At 43.3% G+C, this 27,087-nt stretch overlaps 1 protein-coding gene across 5 annotated transcripts in view; it reads right to left on the bottom strand.

The window, feature by feature from the left end:
- Window positions 1-235: 235 nt before the first annotated feature.
- The window catches only part of LOC125717743 (calsenilin-like), a 46,725-nt gene continuing 19,873 nt past the window's right edge, over window positions 236-27,087 (bottom strand). The window contains exons 1-9 of one of the 5 annotated variants that reach the window (XM_048991014.1): window positions 17,371-17,426; window positions 12,488-12,552; window positions 9,192-9,312; window positions 8,956-9,025; window positions 6,030-6,100; window positions 5,705-5,812; window positions 5,487-5,591; window positions 5,183-5,245; window positions 236-4,656 (exon numbers count right to left, since the gene is read on the bottom strand). In XM_048991014.1, coding sequence (XP_048846971.1) covers window positions 4,609-4,656; window positions 5,183-5,245; window positions 5,487-5,591; window positions 5,705-5,812; window positions 6,030-6,100; window positions 8,956-9,025; window positions 9,192-9,312; window positions 12,488-12,504 — 603 coding nt within the window. In that variant the 5' untranslated portion in view covers window positions 12,505-12,552; window positions 17,371-17,426 and the 3' untranslated portion in view covers window positions 236-4,608. The other 4 variants (XM_048990999.1, XM_048991021.1, XM_048991005.1 and 1 more) reach the window with 4 other exon arrangements.

Below are 27,087 nucleotides of genomic sequence, written 5' to 3' on the forward strand. Positions count from 1 at the left end.
ATCTCGGGATGTGAGGCACCGTGGCACTCCATACTATTTCCATCATGTCATATCAAATGAAACATAATTCCAACTTAGTTATCTGGTGTGAAAACAGTCATAAACAGTCCTATAATACGGCATATTTATTTATAAAAACAAGTTATTTATATATATTTATTTATTTCAAATGTTGTTTTCTCATTTGGTTAAATTCCAGTCCATCTTAAGTACACTATAACAAAGGTAGCAGTCGTACAATCACAAATAAAATGATTTATTGGTAACTAAAGCAGTATCATGCAGAACAAACAGGATATATAGGAAGGGGCAATAGCAAACAGTTCAAACCCAACATTACAGCTACTGACAAGCTATGTATTTAGCTGAAGGAAATAAATTGTAGATAAAATATTTAGTGCTTTTAATGTACAGTCTTTTATTATACAAAGCTCAGAGTAGTATTTAACTTTATCTTCAACTATACACAGTCCAAATGTGCAACATCATACATTAAGATGTGTGGTCACTGCATTTAATTCCCCCAGGAAATTCAATTCTTAATTACTTTGTAAACAATTAAACTTTTAAAGATACAGATAAAGTTTGACAACGTATTTCTTTTGAGGTTTCTGATTAGTCTTCTCATTTGAAATAAAGGTCTTTGTTTTATAATAATGACTTTACTGAGGATACTGTACTTGGTAGAGTTTTTGGTGCTTGGGTGGTATGTGCCAGAAGGCAGATGTACCATGAAAGTTGTAATTAATTCCTTACAGAAGCTAGAAAATGAGCAGATTTAATGCTGACCTGCTTCAGCTTGTCTGCTCTTCTGTGCTGCAGCAGTAATACTGTGATTCACACAGCCGTGCTCTGATGGTTTGTCAAGATGAATGTTCCGAAATATGCTGAAAAGTTTTTTTTTTCTAGAGAGACTGTGTTCCCACAGATGAAAAAAAAACAGTGCGATCAAATTTCAATCAGGAATTAATAAAACATTTTTAAATGCTGCAAATTATAGAACAAGGAATGACTTCTATAAATGTAACTAGCAAAACAAATTTTATGAAAATGTGATGAAACTTTTGCTGCACCAACTCTATAATCTGCCAATGCCACCAGGAAACTCAAAAACCTGGGAAATACAACAGCGGAAAAAGGTAGATTGGCATTAATTTAGTGGAGGTAAATTGTTATTTAAACAACCCTCAGAATAGACTTTTACAGCTGTGCTTGACGTAACCATTGCTATTGTCCTAAAGACACAGAATTGAACTCCTATGTATGTACAACATAGTGTGCTTTTTATATAGGAAATGTGCTAAATTCTAAACCAACAGTTTTATTTAATTTTTTAATTTGGTCCAAGGATTAGAGTTAGATGGGTGGATGCTGTTGGAGATGACAGAGGGAAAAACTAATGTTAGCCTACAAAGTACAAAAATTTGCATGTTTATTAATGATAATGATATTAATGATAGAAAATATATAAGGTAAACAAATAAGGATTTTTGGAACTCATTACCAGAATCACATGCTATTGCAAAACCAAACCATTGTAAGTCAAACACCTGACAAGGTAGCAGGGCATCTTCACCTGCTTGGGAAGAGGCACCTTGGGATTAAATCTCAAACAGGAAGCTCTACAGCAGTCATCCAGCAGTTCCTGATCATAAACAGCAGATATCTTCAGCAGTGATTAAACACCAGAAGGAGATCAGGTGCTCCCTTACGATGATGAACCAAACAACATTACAGAAAGTGTTTTTTTTTTTATACACTTGGACAGAAATAGCTTAAGCGTGTTGCTCAAAGTCATTCTGGCAGATGTCTCTGCAGTTTATGGAGATGATGGATCCTTCCCTGAGAGTGTGGAGATTAGACAAACACAGGGAGCAATGGACAGCAATGGTACTGAAGTACACACAGTTTGCACAGAGCTTTCTCCTTCTGTTACCGAAACGAATAAGTGTGCCATTAGCAAGACAGCATGTTAATGATTCAAAGAGAGGGAAAACTATTTTTAATTTACTTCATCTTCCATTCATATACTATAAAATCTCTATCCCGTACTTTCTATTTTCCTTAATTACTGCCCACTTTTAGGATAAATACACTGTTGTTCTTTGTTTTGTATCATCAATATATAATTGTTTGCATTATGTTGCCTTAATTTTGTTGTTTTCTTCACTTCCCTTAAGCAAGGGAAATACAAAAATGAGTTTCATGCCAAAATTGCTATTTGCACATGTCCTCATGCAGCGCTGATGTGGGCCTGATTTAGGGCTTCCTGCAGGCTCCCAAGCCAGTCCAGTGTGTAATACATGTTTTGTCTGGGCAGCTGCCGATAAGCTCGCTGCACCGCTAAGCTAACGGAACGAGCGGTAAGCTGCCAGCAAAACAGAAGGAGGTCATGCGCTTGTTACCACTGCTTGTTATTTCCTGGCCCTGACTTGCACAGAGACATAATAGTAGCATCAAACCCACCATAATTTCTTGTGCAATAAGACAAGGTGAGGCTGCTTACTTCATTTGTAAATGTAGGTGTCTGTAATTGAGGGTGAGGACATTACTTGGGTATTTATTACAGTATGTAGTCTGATTGTTTCCTTCTTGAGTGATATAAGCTTTAGCAGCCCATGCAAAACTTTTGCTGGATGTAACCAACTAGGACTAAGGAAGAACATGCCAATAAAATTAAGCTACAGGGCTCTTTTGTGAGTAGATGTAGCCTTGCAGCAAAATGTTAGTGCTGTCTAAGGAAAAACAAAAAACACTTTTCAAGCCAATAACCTGGGAATTAAATTTGCTGCCACAACTTGACTCTGCACGTCAGCGAAAATCAGGCACGATGGAGCAGACTGGATGTGGAAGAACCATGTAGCTTCCAAACTGATTCTGGGAGCATAAGGGCAAAGGTCTTTGAAGTAGGTGAAATACTCCGTGTGGGTATAGGGAGTGCCTGTCTGGTGTCTATTTAGAGCAGCTCAACAGAGCCTGTGAGAACCTGTGAGCCAGGGGATTACTGTGTCACGCATCTCCAACCAGCATCAGGGTATGCTGGGAGTCTGCTGAACCTTCAGGTAATCCCCCTGCTCCAGAGTTAATGCAGAAGTCAGCTTGTAATCTAGTCCATTCCCCTTCCCTGGCCACCAGAAACGCCATCTTTAAGGATTATCTGCTGTGAGTCAATAAAAGCACTGAACAATCCATTTTGGTGTTACAACGATACAATAAGCCTGATAAAAAGAAACAAAGTGAATCAATATTTTTTTATGTATGTGTGTAGGTACTATGGTTTTTGTTATTGTGTTTGTGAAAGATTTCTGCTTTTTTCCATGTGCCAGAAAACTGCCTCTGCAGTTTCAAGATTTTCTAGAAGGTGATTGCCATGACTTGTTGCATTGTCACTAGCAGGCCAAGCAGGGTCGCTGCAGAAACTGGAGTACTCCATTGATAAATGCACATGCACAGCAAATGGTGAACAACAGGTGAGTTTAGGCTGATGGCTGAACTGAATCCAGAAGGTCGGCCATGATGTCAAGACCAGGATGAAACACTTAGCATTGGATCTCAGATGAGGTAAGCTCTAAGACAGCCTGAGACAATGACTCAGAGATTTCCTCCGAACCACAGAAAGCTATTTTACTAGGGTGAATGTTTGTCACATGGCCACACAATCACAAAACCCCCTAGGCACGTTCCTGGATCTTGCGAGAACCCAACCAGTCGGGTAATAGAGGAGCTAGCTCTCCGGGTAAGTTTCCACATCCCTGGGCCAAGCCACAATCCAAGATAATACGGCATCACACTCATAGTGCTTCTTCATAACCTACCACAGTGTGATTTCTACGCTACAACTGCATGGTTATCTACAAATGCCTACATTTACCTCTGGTCCCCACCAGCATGTTGGAGTTGCTATCAACCTGGCATACAGGGAAAACACCAACATTCAGCCATTTGTTAGTGCAAACAAACACCACACAGAAAGGAGTTCAGACAAAAGACCAGATAACCAGAAAGGTCGTCAGTCTTAATTCCTCTGCTTTCATATCATGGGTTCGAATAAGCAACAGATTCTTCAAGTCTCATGTCTTCCAAGAGCCACTGGTAATTGGAATTTCCTTTTTTATTTGTAATATGGTCCTCTTCTCCAGGGCAGAGAAATGTGGAAGCTTTGTTTTACTAAAGAACCCTGTTCTGGAGCGAGGACTAGAATTTCATTCGTCAGCTGTCCTTCTTATTTACTAATATTCGCAGTGGTATCCAAGGAAAAAGGTTTCTTTTCCAGAGTCCTTAATAAAAACATGAAAAACATTAATCTGAAGCAGCAAGCATTCGGTCTCTGTCTTCTGTTTCATTCACCTTTTCAAGCAAATAATTTCCATGCGATGAAAAGTCAAAGTGCTGTTTTTTCGTTTTCGTTTTGAGCAGGAGATTGTTGCACGTACGTCGACTGCTTCTGATAGCTACATATTTTATTTATAAAACCTTTTGTCACCTTTTGTGCGGTCCTTGGAAAGTTCAGTGTCCCGTGTTAGGGAGAATGAGACAGGTTTTAGAATGGTGGTGAGGGGGCTTATGAGCATGAGGGTGGGGGAGTCCAGCCAGGTCATCCATTTGGTCCTATATAACATTCTCAAAGAGTTGCATTGAGCTCATTATATTCTCATCCTAAACACAAATAGAGAAGGGGGGGTGAGAAATTGACGGTCAATAAATGTATACAGTCATCAGAACAATAAATACACATCAATCTATTTTCAGCAGCTACTTATCTAAGCATGGCCAAGGTGAAATGGGCAACTTTCACAATCCTTAGGTCATTTACACAGTAAGGGCAAAATAAAATGACCGGTTCACCTGGCCCTAATCTTTAGCAAAAAAGTACACAGGAAGAACCTCTTGTCCATGTACACAGAGAGCAGGGGTTAAACCCACAACCCTACAAATGTGAAGCAATTGTGCCTCTCATTGTAAATAAGACGTGAATGTGTTTGTCACGTATCACAGCATTCCTCCCTGCTCTGATGAAAAGTACAATCCAGCTGGGGTGAGAATAGTAGGGTGTATCAAGCAATGCATTAAATAATGCTAAGCTAGCTATTTATCATTGTACTGCTGTGTAACTGCACCAGTACCGCTGTACCATATATTTCTCAGGGAGATATTCCTTCATATTAGTTTACCAAAGATGTACCTTCTGGCACGTTTCAATGAACTCATCGATGGTCACCACGCCGTCCCGGTTACGGTCCATTTTCTGAAGACAAAGCGTAAGGAGAAACATAAATGGCTGGTAGATCTGCCGCTTCCTTTTTTCTATAAAAAGTTTGATTTGAGTTTGAAATCTAAACAGTTGCTTCTGATAGGAATCACCGATGGTAAAAAGAGCGCTATACACAAGAACTGCCGAAATGGGGAAAAATGGACAGATTTTACAAGGACGCTGGGCACCAGGTACCAGCTCATGTTTGGTCAACCAAATGGAGTGGAAAGCACACCTGGAAGAACTTCTCCACATGCTCAGACGGGGCATCATCCCGCACCATCGGATAGGTGTATCTGCCCATCATATCGTATATGGACTTCATGATGGCTAGCATCTCCTGTAGGCCAACATACATGAAGAGGGTCTCCATTGAGATGACCAAGAGAATGCCAACCTCAGCGTCACGCTGTGCATTACCTTTGCACACAGTCACACTTAATCCCTGGTTACCTCTTTGGTGATGTAGCCATCTTTGTTAATGTCATAAAGGTTAAAAGCCCAGTTTAGCTTCTCCGTCACGGACCCCCTCAAAAGCACCGACAGCCCAATCACAAAATCCTGTGAAAAGAACCCAAATCCCCATAACAATATGACATCAATATTGCTCTGCACCCCTGTAATTTCAGAGTAGAGCTCAGCTATTATGACAAACTACTTGGCAAAATTACAGGCTGAGCATGACGTTTGTTTAACCAGGATGAGTCAATGCTTAGTCCAGACAGGCAGTATCATAAGTCATCCATAACCTGTTCTACACAGAGAGCGAGAGACTCACCTCAAAGCGAATGGACCCATTTCTGTCAACGTCAAACGCATTAAACAGGAAGTGGGCATAAGTAGTGGCATCTGGAGAGAAAGAGCACCTGGGTGTGATCTCTGTATAAAGATAAGATTCCATGCACATCACAACAAAAATATGCAATACATGATATTATAAAGGTCAATACTATTTACGTCTTATCCTGGTCAGATGCCTGGAGGCTATCCCGGACCGTATGGCCTTGGATATGTTATGCAGGATGTCAGTCCTCTGAGAGTTAGAAACCTATGTCCATGTTTGGATATTTGGTAGGATGTGAAAGTAGGTCAATTGAAGTCCAGGGAAAAGTGGAAAAAATGGCAATGATCATGTTGAATCAGCTGGGAGACTAGAGAGTTGCAGATATCCTGTATTGTTCCATGTCTACGTTCTGTTTTGTCCAGATCATGTGTGGGAGGTGATGCATGACAGGAAAATAAGGATCAAACCACGAACTCTGAGCTGAGACAGCAGCAGACGGGGGATGTAGCTTCTTGTCTGATTCGAACACCTACACCAAGCCCAAAAGAAACCAGCAAACTACAGAATAAGGGCTGACTAAAAATGATGTTCCCCACAGCCATGGTCTTGTGAGCTGCTCTCCACCCACGCAAGCTTGAGTGACTTACAGAGGTCCACAAAGCTCTCTACATAACCACTACCTACTTATTCATTCCCCGAGGGCCAGGAAGAGGTGCACCCTGTATGGGCTGTCAGTCCATTGTAGGATGCATCCTATAGACAATTTACGGGGTACCAGTCCCTTTGAACTGTAGGAGTAAACCAGAGGTCCCAGAGAAAACCATGCAACATGGACAGAATACACATATTCACCTGAAACAATTAGCCACACAAAACTTGTTTTTTTTCAAAGAGCTTATGAAAGAAGTGTAACTAGCATTAAGTCACAATGGATCTACGATACTGTGCAAAAGTCTTAGACGATCCAGTCCTTCTATGATTTTATGGCTGTCAAAGTGTGTCTTTAACACTTAACCATTTCAAGACCTCTCCTAAAGTCACCCCTCGACTTCTAGCACATCTCGTAGGGCAAACAATATCATCATCACTGAGTTATTTAACCGATATTAATTATTTAAGTAATCGATATATTAATTGATTAATTAATTGATTAGTTAATTGACAAATTAATTAATCGATTGATTGATCATGTGAGCCGGTTGTGAAATTTAATAAATGCATGGAATGGCTCAGGTGCCCCTGAAGGGAGGTTTGGGAATTGAATCGGTGTTCATCTAGCATCCAACTAGATATCAGTAACTTTTTGGAGAACAGGAGAAATTCTTTTTAGTTTATATTGTGTGATTCTTAATTTACACATGTTCTAATGTTAAACTGTGTTTTTTCTGAGCAAATATACACTTTCTACCCAGATAACTAGCTTTAAAAAAGTTCTTTGAGTGCCTAATAATAGTAGCTAAAATAGTTGGGCAGCAGGCTTCTACATAAAGTGTGAAAAGTTAGCTAGCTGGACTATATACACTGAACTTCACAGCCCCTTTCTGCAACCCAGTCATAGCCATTAGGGTCATTAACTGTAAGCTTAGAAGTCACAGGGACGTCCGCACTTCACTATGAAAATACCACAGCTTTTAGTTTGAAATGGTTATATCACTACTTGGGATATACTAATCTATATGGAGCTGTTTATGATGAAATAAAGATTGATACAACTAAAAAGAACTATAGTCAAACACAGAAACAAAATGACCCAGATACCTTGCACAATAGTAAATCTCACGCAAGTGGTCATGACATCATCGAGAAGAGGGTCAGTGTCAGGCATTTTTATGGGATCAAGGCCAAAATACATATGACTCAATCACGGTACACTGCATACTATTAACTCAATCCCAAAAATTAAGCTTTTGCTTTGCTTTCACAAGTAGAACAATGTTTAAAGAGCCAGGTTGAGTTTACCCAGATCACACACATAGTCACACCCTTCAAAGGCTACCAGACCGAGACAACTTAAATCAAGTCTTTGCATACTTTTATAGCTAATTTTTAGCAAGCTGACAGGCTCATTTTGATTTGAGTAGAGTTTAGCAGTATAATACAATCAAAGCTAAACCTTATGAAAGTTCTACCTGCTCTTTGGAAATTCTTAATATTAAATATTGGGACAAAAAAGTACAATCAGAGGGCAAAAATGTAAAAATTTGTTTTAAACTGAAAGATAAAGGGCCAAGAGTGATATATTGCTAATGCTATTAATATTTATCGTTAGTGTAATGCCTTCTGGTATCAAAACTGCATGCAAAACATTAAATGCTATTACATGAATCCTTTTGAACCAACTCTAACACCTCTCACTGCCTGATTTTAAAAGACGCCTGTCACATCACGACTCTATAAGCGAGATGTTTTTTGCTGGTGCCCCCAGATGCCCTCTAAGCCCGCATGACCCCCCCACTCATCAACCGGCTGCCAGCTTCCTCAAGCATCTAAACCCCCACCAGTTTACAGCCCCGGAAAACTGCATCTGCGGCTTGACAGGCACTAAACCCCATCTCAGTATTTACACAAACTTTTAAAAGCTTTCGTAAGCACAGATAATGGTGGCATGAGGTAGGCATCTTCATTGACAGTTTTCTGGTAAGGTTCATCAGTATTTATAACATTGGGGAAGAGAATAATGGATTCTCCATGTAGTAAAGATTATAGTATATATCTCTACAGCATCCATCTTTTATTACTTATACTTGCATTATTTATCCTGGCAGCTGATCCTACAGAATGGTCTGGCTTGTTCTGCGTAGTCCAGCTAAGGCCTTAACCACATCCTGACCATTCAGCAAGCCTTTCCCTTTGAACTTTGTGTTACCGACTTGAACAGGACTAAAAAAGAACAATGTGATATTTTAGAAGATTAGCCCACCTCCTTGGGGAAAGAACTGAGAATAGATGGTCTTGAATGTCTCCTCATCCACCAGGCCACTGGGGCATTCCTAGGAGGGGGAGGGGGGAGAGGAGCTTTTGTGCCAGTAGTACACTCTCCAAAATAACAATAACACATGAACTAGCACTTGGTGTCTCCCCTTCTAACTCCTGGCCACATGCCCCAATCCCCCAGCCTCAACGCCGACTAAAGTCAGCCTCAGGGTCCATTCTCACGTTCTTGAAGCCCCTGTAGAGGGACTGCAACTCCTTCTTGGTGAACTTGGTCTGGGCCTGCAGCTGCTCCAGTCCTTCCGGCTGGTGGCGCACCGTGGAGAGCTCCAGGTCACTGTCACTGCTGTCTGTGTGTGAGGGAGAAAGAGATGGGGGGGCAGGATACAGGATGGGGGGAGGAAGGGGGAAGGGCAAGTGAGCAGGAGTGAGGACAGGAGACAGCAGGGAGGGCAAAATAAAAGAGAGTTACAAAGGAAGACTGAATAGAGCACGGAAAAGAAGGAAAGGAAGAAAGATCAGAGAAATAAAAGGGGAATTCCACGCTAAGGTGATCCACCTTGTATATCCGCTTCCCCGGTGCAGGGTGACAGCCAGCCTGGACCCACAGAGCCAGGAATCAAGCCCATAGCCCAGGAGGTATGAGGTTATCCTGCTAAGCACTGATCCACCGCACCACCCCCTCAGGATAAGTGATATTCTGGGAGCATGTTTCCCAAAAGCGTAGTTGCTAACAGTATTAGCAACTTTCATAGTTGGAACCATATAAATGAATGGATCCAACTATGTAAGTGGCTAAGGGGTGCTTTTGGCCATGCTCGATCTGGGCACCCTCACAGAAGGTCCTCCATCAACCAAATATTTACTATAAAGATCTTTAAAATGACAAACAAATTTCTTCATTCCAAATTATAGTGTGAATCTATGGGGAAAATTGTATCTTGTGCAAATCACACAATCCAATATCACCTCCGCATATATAATTATATATTATCAATCCAATGATTTGTTCAGCCTTTTTATAAATTATTCACAAATCGTGTAATTCATTTCAAACACAGGCCTCCGTAGGATATGTCCCACTAACCCCTGATGCACCGAAAATGTAAACAACACTTTGCCGTAGCATGAAATATACACTGGGAACCATGTGAGATGGTCAGAATATGAAAATAATCAATTTGTTTCTTAATAAAATAAAATAAGATTTAATTTAATGTAGATTATTGATAGAAGAAAAAATATATTGTTGACTTTAGGTGGAATTTCCCTTTTAAGCAGGAAGAAGAACTAAAAAAAAAAAAAATATCAAGAAAAGGAAAAACCAAGGGACACAGAGGTACTCAGAGCCAAGCGAGGGAACGAGAGTTCAGGAGGAGAGGACCAGAGGGACTCGCGGTAAGATGGGATTCACCCCGTGCACATACTCACCATCTGGTGGACATACACAGACATGGAGACAGGGAGGGACAGTAACAGGAGGAGAGAGAAGACAGAAAGAGCGAGAGGAAAAAAGGGAAGAGAACAAGTTAAACAGAACAGCACACCTCCCGAAATCTGTCACAGGACTACAGATACAAAAAGAGGAAGAGGAACGAGAGAAGATGATGCAGCGATGCGACGGACAAAGCCGGTGGCTTTACGGTTTACTCCAGCATGCGGGGATACGGTCAACCATCCGTAACACCAACGACAACAGCAAGAAGGGCTTGTGTTACAGAGCCACGGTAATCACGCATTCAGAATTGCTATGCATCTCCTAACTTGGATGAATGGACTGTAGACAAAGTGAAGTTCCTCAAGAACTTATGATATTAGCTGTGATCCACCTCACTGCTGATGAGAGACCTAGCTAATGCGTTACAGATATGCCACTTTCATAGGGCACTGCTGCCCTCAGGTAACTTCTCTGGTGCTGCACCCTGTTCCCTCACCTGTCTCTGTGATGTCGATGAGCCCCAGCAGGTGCATCAGTTTGAGGAACATGAAGACCAGGCAGACAATTCCCACCGTCTGCAAGCCCTCAGTTTCCCACCTGACGCTCATCCTTCTGGTTTCGTGGTCTTTCCCTGTCTCTCTTTCAAAGACACTCTTCCCTGTCCCTGTTCAGTTGCTCAGTACATCAGTTGCTAAAAACCTTGGCTCGTCTTCAGCTGCTACCTCTCCTTCTGCAGTCTTCCTCACGCTTGCAAACCTCCTTTCTCACCTGTGAAGACTGTTGTGCGTCAGTCTATCTGCTGGTGGTGGAGAGCTCAACTACTCATGAAATCACCTTGATGCTAAAGTTCAAACGTCGATAACAACAAGCAATGAGCATACATCAACATTTAACTTGCTTTAGTGAGTGGAACATACTCACAATTGATGATCTTCAAAATTAAATAAAAGTTGCTCTATAAACTGAGCAGATGGAATTATTAGTAAAATATATATGCTTATTCCACTTTAAATAAACAAGTTATCCCTATTAAAAGACACTGGAAATCTTCAAGGAGAAAAATAAGCCAAATACAAGCTTAGAGGGAGAACCATCCAAAAGTCCACCAATCCTCCACATATGTTCCTAGTCTTCCTTGGCTCGGTCCACTCTTCCTTCAAATCTGAATAAAACAGCCTCACTCCCTGAAAAAAATCCCTCCTACTTTGATGATGATTAAAATATAGAAGAAATGTTAATTATAATGTCCTAAAATATTACAGTCCCCTGTGACAGCAAATGACACTTCCTTGTCCCAGCATCTTTCCTTTGTTTCTCTCAATCCCCCTATTCTATACTTTCACTCTCCACCTCTCCATTGGTGAAGGAAATCCAGCCCCCACCACCACCAATTATATGCCCTACAGAATAAAATATAAGAAGTCATTGTCCATACACTTTTGTACCTAATTGGTCTTATTTTTGGTATTGATGAACACACACATCCCTTCCTAGATACTGTCCACTCTTTCCGAGAGTTCTTGAAGCAGATAGCAGGAATCACCTTTCGCTTGACGCACAGAAGGCACCGGTACAAACACGGGCAGTACGCCGACGAGGATATATAAAAGCACTTTAAAAACACACAACCTGTAAAAACGATCTAGTCTGTGGCCTCATTCCCATCTCCCCAGCCTTCTGAACCAGTTTCCTCTTAATTGTTCTCATCATACTCTTGGGCTCATTAACGTAAGAGGTTTCAGACATTGCATCACCGGTGGAGTTTCTGTCTGGGGAACTGTCACACTTGCCAGAATTGTTGTACTCTTGACTTAACTGTCCTTGTCCCCACCCCCACCCCCCCTGTCAATAGCCATTGTGCGGAATAACAGCAGTCATAATAAGCCCCACAATCTACAGAACAGCGAAGGAAAAAATATTCCTTCAGCAATAAGGACAATTAGGATTAAATGAATAACAAGATTCAGAAGGGCTACCATTAAGGTTCGACTGGCACTAAATTAAGTGTATTCAGTTAACTCTCATTTTGACTGAGGGATATTACCTTTCAACACTCTACTGTTATGGTGGAGAGACAACTCACCAGCAACTTGATTTCATATTGTCCAGTTACGAAGGGTCCCTGTGGCCAGTGGTTAGTGCTGACTGCTAACAGAAAAATCCATGGCAGGTTTGCATCAGGCAAGAATAGTAGTAACAGAGTAACAAAAGACTATAGAAGAGGTGGAATAGTGGAACTGTGTATAAACTTTGAATGAACGAAACATGGAGTAAGAATTTCCCCTCCATCATTACCTGCTATTATTCTCGAAGTTGCCTTTTGACAGCCTTAATGAGTAGGTATAATCCCAAGAATAAAAAGACTGATGAATAAAACCACAGAACTACCACAGAGCATTTAAAATAAGCTGACACGCTATCGCCACACTGTGGCCCACTTGGGCATTGCTGCACTATCCCCACTGTCGCACATATTTTGTCTGATCAGCTAAACAAACCATGTGCACGGCATACATCAGGCCTGGCGAACAGAGCTTCATAGAATAGTATTTCAATATAAATAAAAGCCTCATTATCTGGCAAACAGAGGTCAACAGAATAGAATTTATGTATTAATTTTAGGCAGTGAACTGAATACTAGTAGGAATGTGAACATTTCCAGCATGCAGAACACAGGGTTACTCGGGTACGAATTCCATCTGCTCTGTGGGTGGGTCCACTTCCATAAATTTCATTGACGGGTGTGGGCCTGGGGCAGGGTCCTCACACAAAGATGTATTGGTAACACCAACATAGTTGGAAGAGAACGAATACTTAATAAAAACTCAATTACTGCATTACTCATTACTTGTTCCTTCAGTAATTCCTTAGTAGTTCCATCACTAGATTAGTATGCAACTAAGATTTAGTTTGTGGTTAATTAATACATAAGTAATAGCATAATACTATATTACTTGTGCCCTGTTGAGCAAAGTGTTACCATATTTGATGTCCTCAAAAACTTAATTTCTTCAAAAATCATCAGAAAGGTACGTCATATATATCAGGCATTTGAAATATTAAGATGGTAATGCATGTATACAGTTTGTTAGGCCTCTGCATTTTTAGTTACTTATTATTTACCTATCAACTATCTACATAACTGTGAGCTGTTGAAGAATAAAATTATCTACAGGATAAAAACCAAGGCATGCTTTTCTTTAAATAAACGTCACCTTAATCAGACTTAAGTGACCAGACGTGTGTGGAATGGTATTCACAGGCACGCTCTGTCTAACACACGTGCAGGCTGCTGCCAGCTGAGCTGATATTGACGCAGAAACATGTAGGATCACATCTGCGACATAAGAGCGTGTTTGTGTCTGTAAACTGAAATCTTAGAGCTGCCCAGAAACAATGACCGTGACTGCAAGGAAATCCTCTCAAAATAGCATGCAAAAGCTAAATATTGTCATTCTTTAAATTCATCCATCCATTTTCCAAACTGCTTATCCTACTGGGTCGCGGGGGGTCCAGAGCCTATCCCGGAAGCAATGGGCACGAGGCAGGGAACAACCCAGGATGGGGGGCCAGCCCATCGCAGGGCATACTCTCTCTCACACACACACACACACACACACACACACACACACACACACACACACACACACACACACACACACACACACACACACACACACACACACACACACACACCTACGGGCCTCAGCATGTTTTTGGACTGTGGGGGGAAACCAGAGCACCCGGAGGAAACTCCACGACGACATGGAGAGAACATGCAAACTCCGCGCACATGTGACCCAGGCGGAGACTCGAACCCGGGTCCCAGAGGTGTGAGGCAACAGTGCTAACCACTGCACCACCAAGCCGCCCCCATTTGGCTAGTATTTTACCAGAAAATTTACCTGCCTTTATTCGTTCTAGGATAGTATATAATATAACAAATACAGTGACTGAACTGAGCGGAAACTAAGTGGTACTGCCAGTGTGAACATACAGCATACTCCAAATGCCACCATCAAGGCTTTGGCAAGCTGCATCTGTCTGGGGGTCTTTAACGGGTCCTGCATTATGGTCTTTGGTGTTTTTTTTTGTTCAGATTGCAGCATTAATGATTTGGCAGTAACAGCCAGCTTGGTCTGGTTAGGCGCGTGATATAAAGAGGAAGCCCAGGTCACATGATCTACACATGATGTCACATTAAAAGGAGATGTAACTGGGGTAAACAGACAAGTGGATATCAGAGATTTCTCCTGAGTGCCTTATCTAAACATCTCATGTCGTACTCATCATGGTCTGCATGCTCCATTTAGGGTGCAACAGAGCAGAAACTAAGCCAGAATCGTTTGACAAATGAGAGGACTGGTTGGAGCGCTAGCTTGCAGCCATGTGATGCTAATTGCGTGGAGAAGCAAGAGACATACTCAAAGACTGAGTGTGAAAGATGGAATTAAGAAAAATAAAAGGGAGGGGGATAAGCCAAGTAAGAGGTTTCAGGCCAGGGATTTAAGAGATGGAGGTGAGAAAGGGATGTAGCTGTAGATACAAAAAAAAACCAGCAGAAGGATGACGGTATTATCACTTGGGGGCCAGGGATAGCCAGTGTCCTTCAGGGCTCCTTACAAAACGGCTGCAGGTTCCATATTTAGCCAGCAGTAAAGAAAGCAAGCTCAATACTGCATTTATAATTAATGGCAAGTAATGCTAGACAGAGGGTGTGGGCACTGGCTCTCTGGGTGGGAGAAAGGCAGGGAGACAGATAAATAAGGAGAGACAGGGAGCGAGGGAGGTGAGGGGAAAGGGGCGAAAATAGCCAATTTCATGTGCAGAAATGGAGGGATTTCTTGATGGCAGAGGAGGAAGTCATGAGTGAGGCAGGAAGGGCAAAGCTATGCTGGTTGGGGTATATGGTCCAAATGTTCAGAAGTACTGGGGCTGAGGTAGTATGATGGGTGTTTGGGAATCTACAGTATCAGCATTACTGATTCATTATTGGACATTATTATTTGATCATCTAGAGCTTGATGCCATTAGCAGACTGGCCACTGTGCTGGCTGGCTGGCAGTCTGTGAAGCTGGATCCCAGCTTATGAGGTGCAGCAGGGCCACTCTGGGTAACATATCGGCTAATGCAGTGTTTCCCAGTGCGGTCTTCGTTCATTTTTGCTCCCTACCAGTTCCCAGTAGGGAGCAAAAATGTGGACTGTCTGGCAGGGAGTTCATAGGGAGCAAAAACATAGACCGACTCTGGGTCCCCAAGGACCGGATTGGGACACACTGAGCTAATGCATCGCTCAGGAGTGACAGGAATGAATACACTAAAAAACCAAGAAAAAGGGCAAATAAAGAGGGTATATAGGGATGTTAGGATGAGTAAGATAACTCAGGAAGATAACTAACATTTATTACCATTTTAACACTGAACCAGCCAGCAAGTAATCTTGAATTCCGGTTTCCAGTTAAACTAAACCAGCTTCCTTTTTCAGCTAAAAGGAAATAGACATAAACCTGTAATTGCTCCATTAAAAAGTCTAAAGTAATAAACCACTTCACTATATCATCTAGTGACCTTGTTAAAATATAAAGTACGTGCAACCCGGAGCATGCTACCTGAAGCTACCTAACAGCCGAACAGTAAATGTGACAGACATGTGGCTATAGATAATATGAAGTCAGATATTTGTCAAACAACATTGCAAGCTACAAACAATAGTTAATTTGTCAGCAATGCCAAAACCATGTGAGTCGATTTGCAAGTTAGCAAACCAACCTGCTTCACACTAAATGGATTACAGAGCTCCATACAGTATAACAATGGAAAAATACGAAAAACATTAAATTTTGGAGTAAATGACAGTTTAAAGGCCACAGTTATTAAAATATGTCATCTCATAAAGTTAATTCTCCGAAAACTCGAAGGCAGAGAGTGGTGTCGTCACTGAGGAATATGTGGTGACCCACAATGCATATTACATCTTTATGTCTCCGAAAAATCTGTTCATGACGTAATACTGCAGAAAAAAAAAACCACATTTCTAGAGCTTATGTTTCATGTGCCTCACTGCAAAGCAGCAGATTCACGAAGGAGGGCGATTCGTGCCTGCGAGTGACACCAGGACACCAGAATGATATTAACCTTCTAAGTTTAGCTCTGATTATTTTGATAGTGTAGCCCCTTGCCCTGTAGTCAGTTATCACTCATCCCAGAGATACAGAGATAACCAGAGTACAATCAGCGCTGCAGAGATATTACCCTGTCACTGTCTCTCATCTTATGCACTGACGCCATAATTGTTAGCCAAGTAACAGGCAGCAGGCAGCATCTGATAAATTGTGACCCATGACCACTGGAAAATGCACTGAGGTTTATTTAGCTCTTAATTTTATTTTGCTAACATTAACACACGGGACTCCCTGGATTTCTGCAGACTAGCAGGATCTTCCTGTCTTCACTTCAACTGAAAGCCGAAACTGCTAATTTGATTCGGAAAATGTTATAATAAACGGCTAAGTTGTGGCTGGCTAAGGAAATTATTGATGTCAATGTTTCAGAAAGAAGGGGATGAATAGGATAGAAAAATCATTTTAAAATTCCCTGAAAAGGTTGTTAAAAAATGTCATATTTCAGATATGTCACTTAAGAAACATCACCCTTTCGAGATCAGAGCCTATATATGTTCAATACATGTCATTTTATCTTAGTATAATGATAGTTATTATTTGTAATAACAAATGTGTAAAATCTATAAGGCTATCACTTATTAATCATTTGGCTACAGTTCACATGTATTTGTAAGCTGCATCATGAGGGAAAGTGCTTTTGCATTAATTCTTCAGGGTCTGTATTTAAGGACCAGGACACTTAATACTGCTGTCACTGCCAGTGATCTTCCTGCTGTTACGCTCAAGGCTATGTATTCCTGAAGGCTGACCTGACTCCTCAAAGCTGCGCATCTATCAGTCTTACCTTCCAGAGACATGGGTTCCAGGATGCCAAACTGCTTGAGAACAGCCACAAAAAGAATGACGACCACGCCAATGGCGAACAGTTCCATGCCCTGGATCCCCATGGCAGGGCAAGCTGGGGGGGGACAGTGGGCCAGGAGAGTGGACAAGGGGGGGTCCGGGGTGGCCCACGGAAAGGGCTAGAATGGACTAGCGGAGCTGGTCAGAGTCAGGGGGAAGCAGTTGGGGAAGGTTCTATGCAGACTCTGTGGGACAGTCAGACTAGAACCTGAAGTAATGCTAATTCCCAAGCCCATCCTACTAGAACCTCCTAGGAGACAAAGTCAGGGAGAGGAGTTGAGCAGCTGTTGCGATGCACATATCACTGTGTTTTCTCCCAAAATCACAATGCCTCACGAGAGAAAGTGTGCGTGCTTGGCTTTTGCTTCGGAGCTAGAGGGCCCCAAGGGACAGATAAACATTGCTGGACAAGACACAAAGAGCAATCCTCATGGTTCATAATGAATACGGACAGTCATGTTATTTTCGTATGTTTTCATATATATTCCCTTTGTGCCTGTTAGGCTGTAGAACGTAGTTTGCAGGAAACACAACACGCTAGCCGACTGGCAGCACTATTAACGAACATACAAGTTCAGTAGGACTGTAAAATACGAAAACGAGCCCCATGCTAGAGACTATCCAGGTGGAAAATACTGGATGCAAATCCAGTCACTATCAGTTACACCCAGTTTATGAACCAATTCAGTCATTCAAGAACTAAAACATTATAATTTACTGAAAAAAAAATCACGGCCCCAAGCATATATGCCGGATATGTCTGAGCGTATTCCACACCGGCAACATCTCAAAAGAGACACAACGTGGATGCATCTTCTGCAGTGCAGCTCTGCTGCTCACCCCGCGCCCGCCTGACGTTCAGTGCCTCCGCCTGTCCTTTACAAAATCCACCAGAAACTTGGTCCATTTGCTGTCGTTTCCTAGCAGGTGTCTCCTACATCAGCCATGCCTGCCCATGGTGTTCCAGCCGCCAATGGGACAGCAGGACGGTTCCCACGGCCACCCCGCGGCATGAACCCGCCGTGCTCTGTCAACGTTGGCGGCGTCCCGCGTCTCTGCCACATTCACTCCTCCGGTGTCCGTGTCAAAGGGCTGCTCCCTCACTCTCTTCTTTCACTTTGCTCTCTCTAACTCCCTCCCTCTTCTCACCCCCCACCCTTCACTGTCCAGTCAGACACTTTAGTTCTCCATCCGTCCAGCACTCCTCTCTCACTCACTCTGTCCATCTCAGCCCTGAGTCTCTCTCTCTTCCTCCACTTTCACCGGCCGCTTTCATCCCCGCATTCCGCACCGCCAGAAGTTCTACGTCCCTCTCATCCCTCCCTTTTTCCCGATCTCTTTCCTGCCAGCTTCATTCCTTGGATGGGCATCTGCCTGGATGTCAGGGGAAAAGACTTTTTTTCCTAAACTCCGGGATGGCGTGAGAGAGCAAGAAAGAAAGAGAGAGCGAGAGAGAGAGAGAGAGAGAGAGAGAGAGAGAGAGATGAAGGATCAGGTTCCAGGGACTCCCCCCAACCCCTACCTTCCCCTCTGCTCTCCCTCTGCTCCTCAGATGTCAGCCTTAAAAAGCACGGTAGGAAAACAGAGAGGTGATTCCTCAAAGCCCAGAAGAGCAGCGGTTTCATGACTGTAGTGCTCAGATCATATTTAAAAAAAAAAACCAGGAGCTAGAGTTTGGCCCCAGCCGTGTCTCCAGTTCTCCTGGTGCTCCTCTGGGCTCCTTCAGTCCAAAGACATGAAGTTTCAGTAAATGAGCAATTCTGGAAATAGACCTTGGAATATACATGTGAGTGGCCCACAATGCACTGTTACATATTTAAAAGAAGTCTTCCAACTGGACAATCGAACATAGTGGATGAATGGAGATGCATCGTTTGTAGAAAATCCTCGACATCCACAGAAGTTGGTTCCCAGTACTTTTATAGGACAGCCTGTATTGAAGCGAGCTGTCAATCCCAATGAAACAAAGGCAAAAGGATGGTTTGCGGACTGGGAGGCACATTTTGACCAAATTCTATATTAATCTATCCAATGTCTAACTACATATCCAGTACACGATCAAGACAAAACACTTCATCTGTTCATGACAATAGATAATTAAATCTATGGCAGTTTTTGGTTCATTTTCTACCAGCAGTTTGATTCTCGGTTATGTATGTGCGTCCTGAAAGAAAAAAGAAATATCTCTTGATCGGATGTTGATATTTCAGGTCCAGAAAGCAAAAATTTCGTTTCAACCATCCAGTTGACTAAAAAAGTCACAGAGAACTAAACGGGTTGGTTGAAACAAAACCTTGGTCTGGATTTTTACTTTCTGGCCCTGAAATTTCCACCTCTGCTCATTACTTAGATGATTTGGCATGATTTTCATTGAGGAGCTAAACCCAGCTGTTCTCAAAAGGCCACTGAGGGGACATTTCCTTCAGCAGAAAGTGGTCAATACCGGCGCACCAGAAAGCTTTTGAGACCTCAGATTCACCAGTCATAACTGGCCCGCCGCCAGCAGTGGCTGTTTGCGGGGGAACATGTCGGGGGGGGCCTGAATTGTTGCGCGTTGCTCCAATGTCGTACGTCAGCGTCATCAAGAAAGTGCCATGTCGACACACGTGGTGGCAGCCGGGAGCCACTCAGGCTGTTTGTCAGTAGATCACAGCATCGCTCAGTGCATAACTTTCTGCCAGGGAACAGAGGCAAAGGGCAGAGTTAATGGCTGATGAGTTTGCACTTACTAATGCACTGAGTTTGTAATGGTGGGAGATGGGGAAGCCGGGGGGGTGGTGGGGGGGGCCAGAGAATCGATCAATGTCTTTTTTCTCACTCACTCTCCCTCCCTCTGTCTTTCTCTCTCAGATAACAGCAAAGATGAGACTGGGATCGCGCCAGACAGACAATTTGCCGGGCAGCGGATGGAGGTTAGGGAGGGATAAAAAACAGGGTTGGACAGAGACTTGTAGAGCATGGAGAAAGACGAAGCAGAGGAGGAAAATGATCCAGTTTCTGACTAGGAACACAAAAGCCCTGCAAGATGATCAAGGCACTCTGAAAGTCTAAGCTGTTTCTAAGCACCTTAAAACCATACGGGTTCCTCGGATCATTCCTCTAGGACTCTCGAGGACTCAAAAAATGTTTCCCAGAATGTTCCCCGTAAGTTTGTGGATCGATAAATTTGCAAAAGGTATTAGAACGCGCTTAGCAACAATATTTTAATGGAGCTGCAAATGTTGGATGAAAACTGGCAAGACAAACATCTATTTCTTCACTGAACTCTGAGACCTGTCATCGGTCATTTCGTAGACTAAATATCTGCAAAGCCACCTCTCAGGAGGCTCACAGGAGAACAGGAATGCCAACCAACATTTGGAGAACATATTTTCTGCCAAGTGACCTTTTAAACAACCAGAAGAGTGACTTCGGTATGAAATATACGGTCTTCTGGTAGGAATACATCAAACTACCTGAAGACTAGCTTAAATGTGGGCTTCTCAAATGCTCAGGAAACAGGAAATAGAGCTGGGCTTTTAGCCTGGTAGAATGCAGCTGTTTGATCCCATTGCAAAAAGCCATTAAACCACTAACTCGTCTTTTAAAATATAGTCCTTCTGCTGACACAACATCCCGCTCTAGAGCTGGGATCAGCTCCTCTGTGGGAAAAAAAAATTAAAGAGATGGAAACTTGCCACACACAGGCTGAAATTTGTCTTGCCTGTCCATAAGGGAACAAGCCAAGGCAGTGTGATGACCTCACGCCTCCAGGGCTGTGGGTGCACTTCCAACCACCTGTTCTGGGTATGTGAGTTTGCATTTTATCTCTGAGTTTGTAGCATATTACTGCACAGGCTATAGCCTAGAGTCCCGGCAAACATTTGGCACCCACTCCTCCCGTTAGGGAAATTGGAATGAATGTCCATGTTGATGTCAGCCTGTGCACCTGCCCTGCGACCCAGGAGGACCCTGTCCATCCAAGCTATTTGCCCACCTCACTGCCTTCATTTCGGGGACAAAACTACACTTCAGTTAAGGAAGATCCAGTGAATGATGGAAAGCAACGGCACAGGAAGACATTGCATTTGCCTTGAAGTCCAACTATAGGCCATTGTGGTCTCAGTTGAAAGATTACCCACTAACAGATGCATTGTCATCTTCCTGGAATCCATATGTACCCACCAGGGGGGGAAAGCAGCATTATGGGATGCAGATGACCACTCGGGATGGTAAGGCATTGAACAGCATTGACTTTATGCCTTTTTAATGCAGTGAGTGGACACAGTCCACACCAGCAGAAAACACCAGGCTGCTGTGCAGTATTATCCCCACTGTGAGCAATTATTTTAGCATACAGTCCGGAAAAAATGAAGAGACCACCCTATATTTTTTTAAATCTGCATTTTTAAATCTTGGTTTAATCCTGGTTCTGCTGGCAGAAGGCTAAACTGCATGGCAGGCTGCTTCCAGGCTCAACGTTTCTAAGACAGCAGTACGTGAGAACAAGGTGAAGCAGGAGACATTGGCAGTAACCAAAAACCAGCCAGCTAGAGGGCAGAAGCAACTTTCTATGTAAGCGATGACCATCAACTTATCCGGCAGTGCCTCGTAAATCAGAGGATGACCTCAAGTGAATGGGAATGGGAAACATTAACATTAACAACAATAAGTGGTGTGAAGTGCACTGCTAGGACAGTTCATAACAGGCTCCTAGAAGCAGGGCTGAAGCAAAGAAATAAAGCAAGAAAGAAGCCCTTCATTAATGAGAAGCAGAGAAGAACCACGCCGGAGTTTGCAACAAAAAAAAGTATATTTTACACAGGCGCACACCCATAAACTGGGAAATGAGTGAAACTGAAAATTTTGTTCCAGGATTTCCAGAACTGCATACTGTGCAAATAATGTTGCATGTGAGTGTTGCATGGGGTTCCATATGCACTGGGGGGTGTAATGAGTGGCATGCAGTGGCTTTTCCAAATGGGCATCCTGGACAGGGTGCCACTGGATCACAGGGCAGGTGCACATGCTGACATCAGCGTGGACATTCAGGTATTGCCAACCTTTGACCAAAGGCTGAATGATGATTACCCCCCTTTTCGATAACTGGCGATCACTTAGAGACAGCTAAATTTACCGAGGGGGACTCCCCCTGCTTAGCAAAATTTATACTCCGTCATGCCTCCCCGTTGCAGCACCAGCCCCTCGAAAAGTCAGTGCACGCCCCCAGTGCGGAACACCTTGCAACATTCACATGCAACATTATTTGTGAGTGCTCAGCATATGTCAATAAAGTTATAATACATGTAAAATGAAAGTTCCAGTTGTTTCTCCTGTGCAGGGTTGCAAGCATGCGGCTGGAGTTCTAGGCAACACAAGGCAGGGAACAGCTCAGGATGCCAGTCAAGTGCTGGGGACTTTCTGATACTCAGTCAGTCTGTGAGGTGGGACTCTAACCCCCAACCCTGGAGGTGTGAGGCATCAGTGGTACACACTGGGCTTCCACAGATTATTACAGTTAACAAGTGAACAATGTCATCATTGTTTTTAAGTTTAAAGAATGGGCAACGCTATCATCACTAACCTCTCATGACTGAAACAAATTAATCTTCAGGACACAGAGGTAAAGAGAAGAGAGACGTGTCAGCTGCAGACATCCGCGCCATCAAGGGACCCGGGCAATGACCTCCAACTAGGAAGGAGGCTTTAAGAGGTGACAAGAGGAGCACCGCTAACCAGGAGTTGGATCACAGCCCATCCGACAACGAGAGAGAGAGGGGTAAGGTGGAGGTAGAGAGAGCGAGAGAGAGAGAGAGAGAGAGAGAGAGAGAGAAAAGAAGAGCTGCAGGTTCTTCCAGGAACACTGATGTGCTGCTTCAGGGTTACAGCCTTGAGCACTCAGTGATCCACAGGGAAGAGCGGCCTGATATGTACTTAAATATCCATCCATGCATCCATCTTCGGTAACTGTTTACCCGATTAGAACCTATCCTGGGAAACAAGGTGGGGAATGTGGTCCACACCCACAAACATTGACACACATACCCTCACACGCAGAGGCAAACACACACACACACACATACATACCCTCACACGCAGAGGCTCACACACACACACACACACACACACACATACCCCCACAGGCAGAGGCAAACACACACACACACACACACACACACACACACACACACACATACATACCCCCACATGTAGAGGCCCTCACAAACAGAGGCGCACACACACACATAGGGGCACATACACACACATGTTGAGGCACATTCACATATGCAGAGGCACACACACATGCATGTGCGCAGAGGCACACTGCAGTGCAGTGTTACCATACCAACCAGATACCTAAATATATCTTACAAGCAGGTCCCAATTCAGCCCAGTATGATAATGTCAGTGGTTGAAATAAATTGAACACGCAGGTGTCATGGTCCCCAGCAAGCTGGCACCCTGGGCAGACGATGCATGCTGCAGGTACACAGCCACCACCTCTGATAGCGAGCAACCAACTTATAAAGTGACACTTAGCCTGCTGCTCCCCATGAAATACATCCTGTCATTTGTCATTACAAATTATTCATTTTGTGGGTGTATTATGCTGTAAGCCAGCTTAATGGCCTGATGAGTATATAAACCAGCCCCACGAAGTGTTAGCTGGTTAGCAGCTACCTGATGTTTCCATTCACTGGGAGGAGGCAGTGAAATATGAGCAATGCAGTCAGTCAGTCGCTGCTGCAGGTGCCTGAGCAGCAGAGCGGAGCAGAGAGCGAAAGAGAGACAGACTGGAGAGTGATAGACTGACAGACAGACTGGCAATTTCACAGACTGACAGACACAGACAGACAGACTGGCGGGTGAGGGACTGATTGACACACAGACAGACAGACTGGCGGGTGAGGGAATGATTGACACACAGACAAACAGACTGGCGGGTGAGGGACTGATGGACACACAGACAGACAGACTGGCGGGTGAGGGACTGATGGACACACAGACAGACTGGCGGGTGAGGGACTGATTGACACACAGACAGACAAACTGGCGGGTGAGGGACTGATGGACACACAGACAGACTGGCGGGTGAGGGACTGATTGACACACAGACAGACAAACTGGTGGGTGAGGGACTGATGGAAACACAGATAGATGGGTGACAGACTGACAGACAGACAGACTGGCGAGTGACAGACTGATGGACACACAGACTGGTGGAAGTCAGACTGACAGACACACAGACAAACAGACTGGTAGGTGACAAGCTAACAGACACACAGACAAAAAACTGGTGAGTAATGGACTAACAGACACCCAGACTGCAAGATGACAGATGGACAGACAGACAGACAGATGGAATAATAGACAAACAGAATTAAGCTTACCCAGTAACACTGAGACAACTAGACTGTGCAAATTAAAGATTTGTGCACATATTACTTTTATAAAAAACTGGGGATTCTGTCATTAACTGCATGTATTGAGGGACTGTACATTGAGGCTGAGATTTTAGCCTGGTAGAATGCAGCTGTTTGATCCAAAATTTCAGTGAATTACTCAAGTCTTGACCTTAATAGTGAGCTGATTAAATAAACAATGAATGACTACTAAATAAAATAAACATTTCCCATTTTGTTAAATAAAAGGTTCAAATTCTCATATCGTTAACCTTCAACATTGTCACGATTTGCATCACGTGACACTTTCAATTAATATCTCACTGAAGTCTAAAAAATTAAAAACTCACCTGAACTGAAATCACTGACTAGTATAACACACTACTTGCAGAAACAGAGAGCTGTGTAATAAAGACGACCAACAGCCCTCATCCCAAAAGGTCTGTCCATACAAAATGCCTGAAGAGACTCAATGAGATCTTCAGTGACACAGGAAGAGGCTGCGGTACCTGAGCGATGGTAGCGCGCCATGCTGTGGCCACACGCGGGCAGGAAGCTTCGACAGGAGAGCCGACGTCGCGTTTCCAAAGACAGGGAGCCCATCAAGCCCCCCATCGCCAATCAGAGCCCCCGAGGGATTCACAGCCCTGTCCAGAGTCTCGGGAATAATGCCAAAAAGACGGAAAGAAAAGAAGACTTCCTGTGTGACACTCACCCAAACGGTCCAAGCTGAAGACCCTCAGTGGCTATATAATGCGACTGAACAAGGGGCAGAGCAAAGGAGCAAAAGCTGCCCAGCTAACACTGGCCAGAGGTGGGGCTGGTTTCCCCAAGCAGGGACCACAGGAGTGCAGCAGGACATCTTGTTTATGCAGGTAGCATCCCATCGCCTAGTCTGTTTGGACCCCGTGTGGGGTCCGCTTTGACTCAGAGCAGAGAGGATGGAGAACAAAAGGGGCAAAAGACATAAAAGCCTGTGGCCAAAGAGCAAGACCTTTCCAATATAGCAACACAGCCCCCAACCCCCCGCCCCCCCCCCCCCCCCCCCCCGACAGACCTCTCCCCCCTTTTCTCTGCTTCTCATTCCATGGTATTAAGCATTGCTGGGTCATACCCAAAGCCCCGACAGAACAGGTCATTCCTCTGATTAGTATCCCTGTCTATAAAGCCTTCATTCCCTCTTTAACTCTCTCACCCTCATTCTTCCTCATCCTTAAAAAATTTGGATCAACGTGTCCTACACAAATCCAGCTCTCAGCATCCTCTTGTTTATGTCTCTGCTTCAATCCAAAAACTTCCCGGGGAATCAGACGACTTCTGCTCAAAATCTGTGCAAAATCCAAATTTCTTTCTTTGCCTCCCTCCGGTGGTGGAATGCAGCACCTGCACGCCATTCTGGTGCTGATGCGTTTTCTCGATTCCGGTCATAAATTAGTCTTGGATAATACAGTAAAATACCCAAAGGGGGACTGAGAAGCCAAGTCACCCCAATGACCTGGGAAAGCTGCAGGTGCTGCATCCCACATGCAGATGTGCAGAAGTGTCATAGCTGCAGTGAATCATGAGCAGATGTTCCCATTAAACAGCATGAGCTCCATGGCAACAAAGGGAGATGTATAAATAACATCATGTGACTGTAGGCAGCCTGATATACTGTAGAGCTGCCGATCACTGCCATGTGGCAGCTCAGTACTGCAATGTGCTATTTAAATTTGAAATATTATAATAATATGAAATATTATTGAAATGTATTGTATGACATTGGATTGGCTCCATTACGGATCAGACTAGGATGTTTATGCTGTATCGGATGTAATACTACAATTTACAGCTGAAAACCAAATTACATAGTCTTGAGTGGTTAACCAAAGGACATTGGGTAATGTTTACATTACCTGCACCTTCATAATGCCTTTATAATGCATTCGTAAAACATTCAATGCACCTTCATAAGGCATTCATAGAACATTCACCAACAGCATGTAAGTACACCTTATCCTAAGTATCCTAAAATGCTTTAACAGCTTTAATATATATTAATAACAAACATTACAAGATTTTATGATTACAATGTCATTATCATATAATGTTAGTTATTAATGTATATTGAAGCTATTAAGTTATGTTAGGATGTACTTACATGCTGATAATGAATGTTTTCTGAATGCAATATGAAAGTGCAGTTAATGTAAAACATTATCAAATGCTGACTACCAGTTTCAACCCCAGAGGCGTCTACGTCCATCCATCCATTTTCCAAACCGCTTATCCTACTG

Source organism: Brienomyrus brachyistius, chromosome 2 (assembly GCF_023856365.1).
Source record: "Brienomyrus brachyistius isolate T26 chromosome 2, BBRACH_0.4, whole genome shotgun sequence".
NCBI lineage: Eukaryota > Metazoa > Chordata > Actinopteri > Osteoglossiformes > Mormyridae > Brienomyrus > Brienomyrus brachyistius.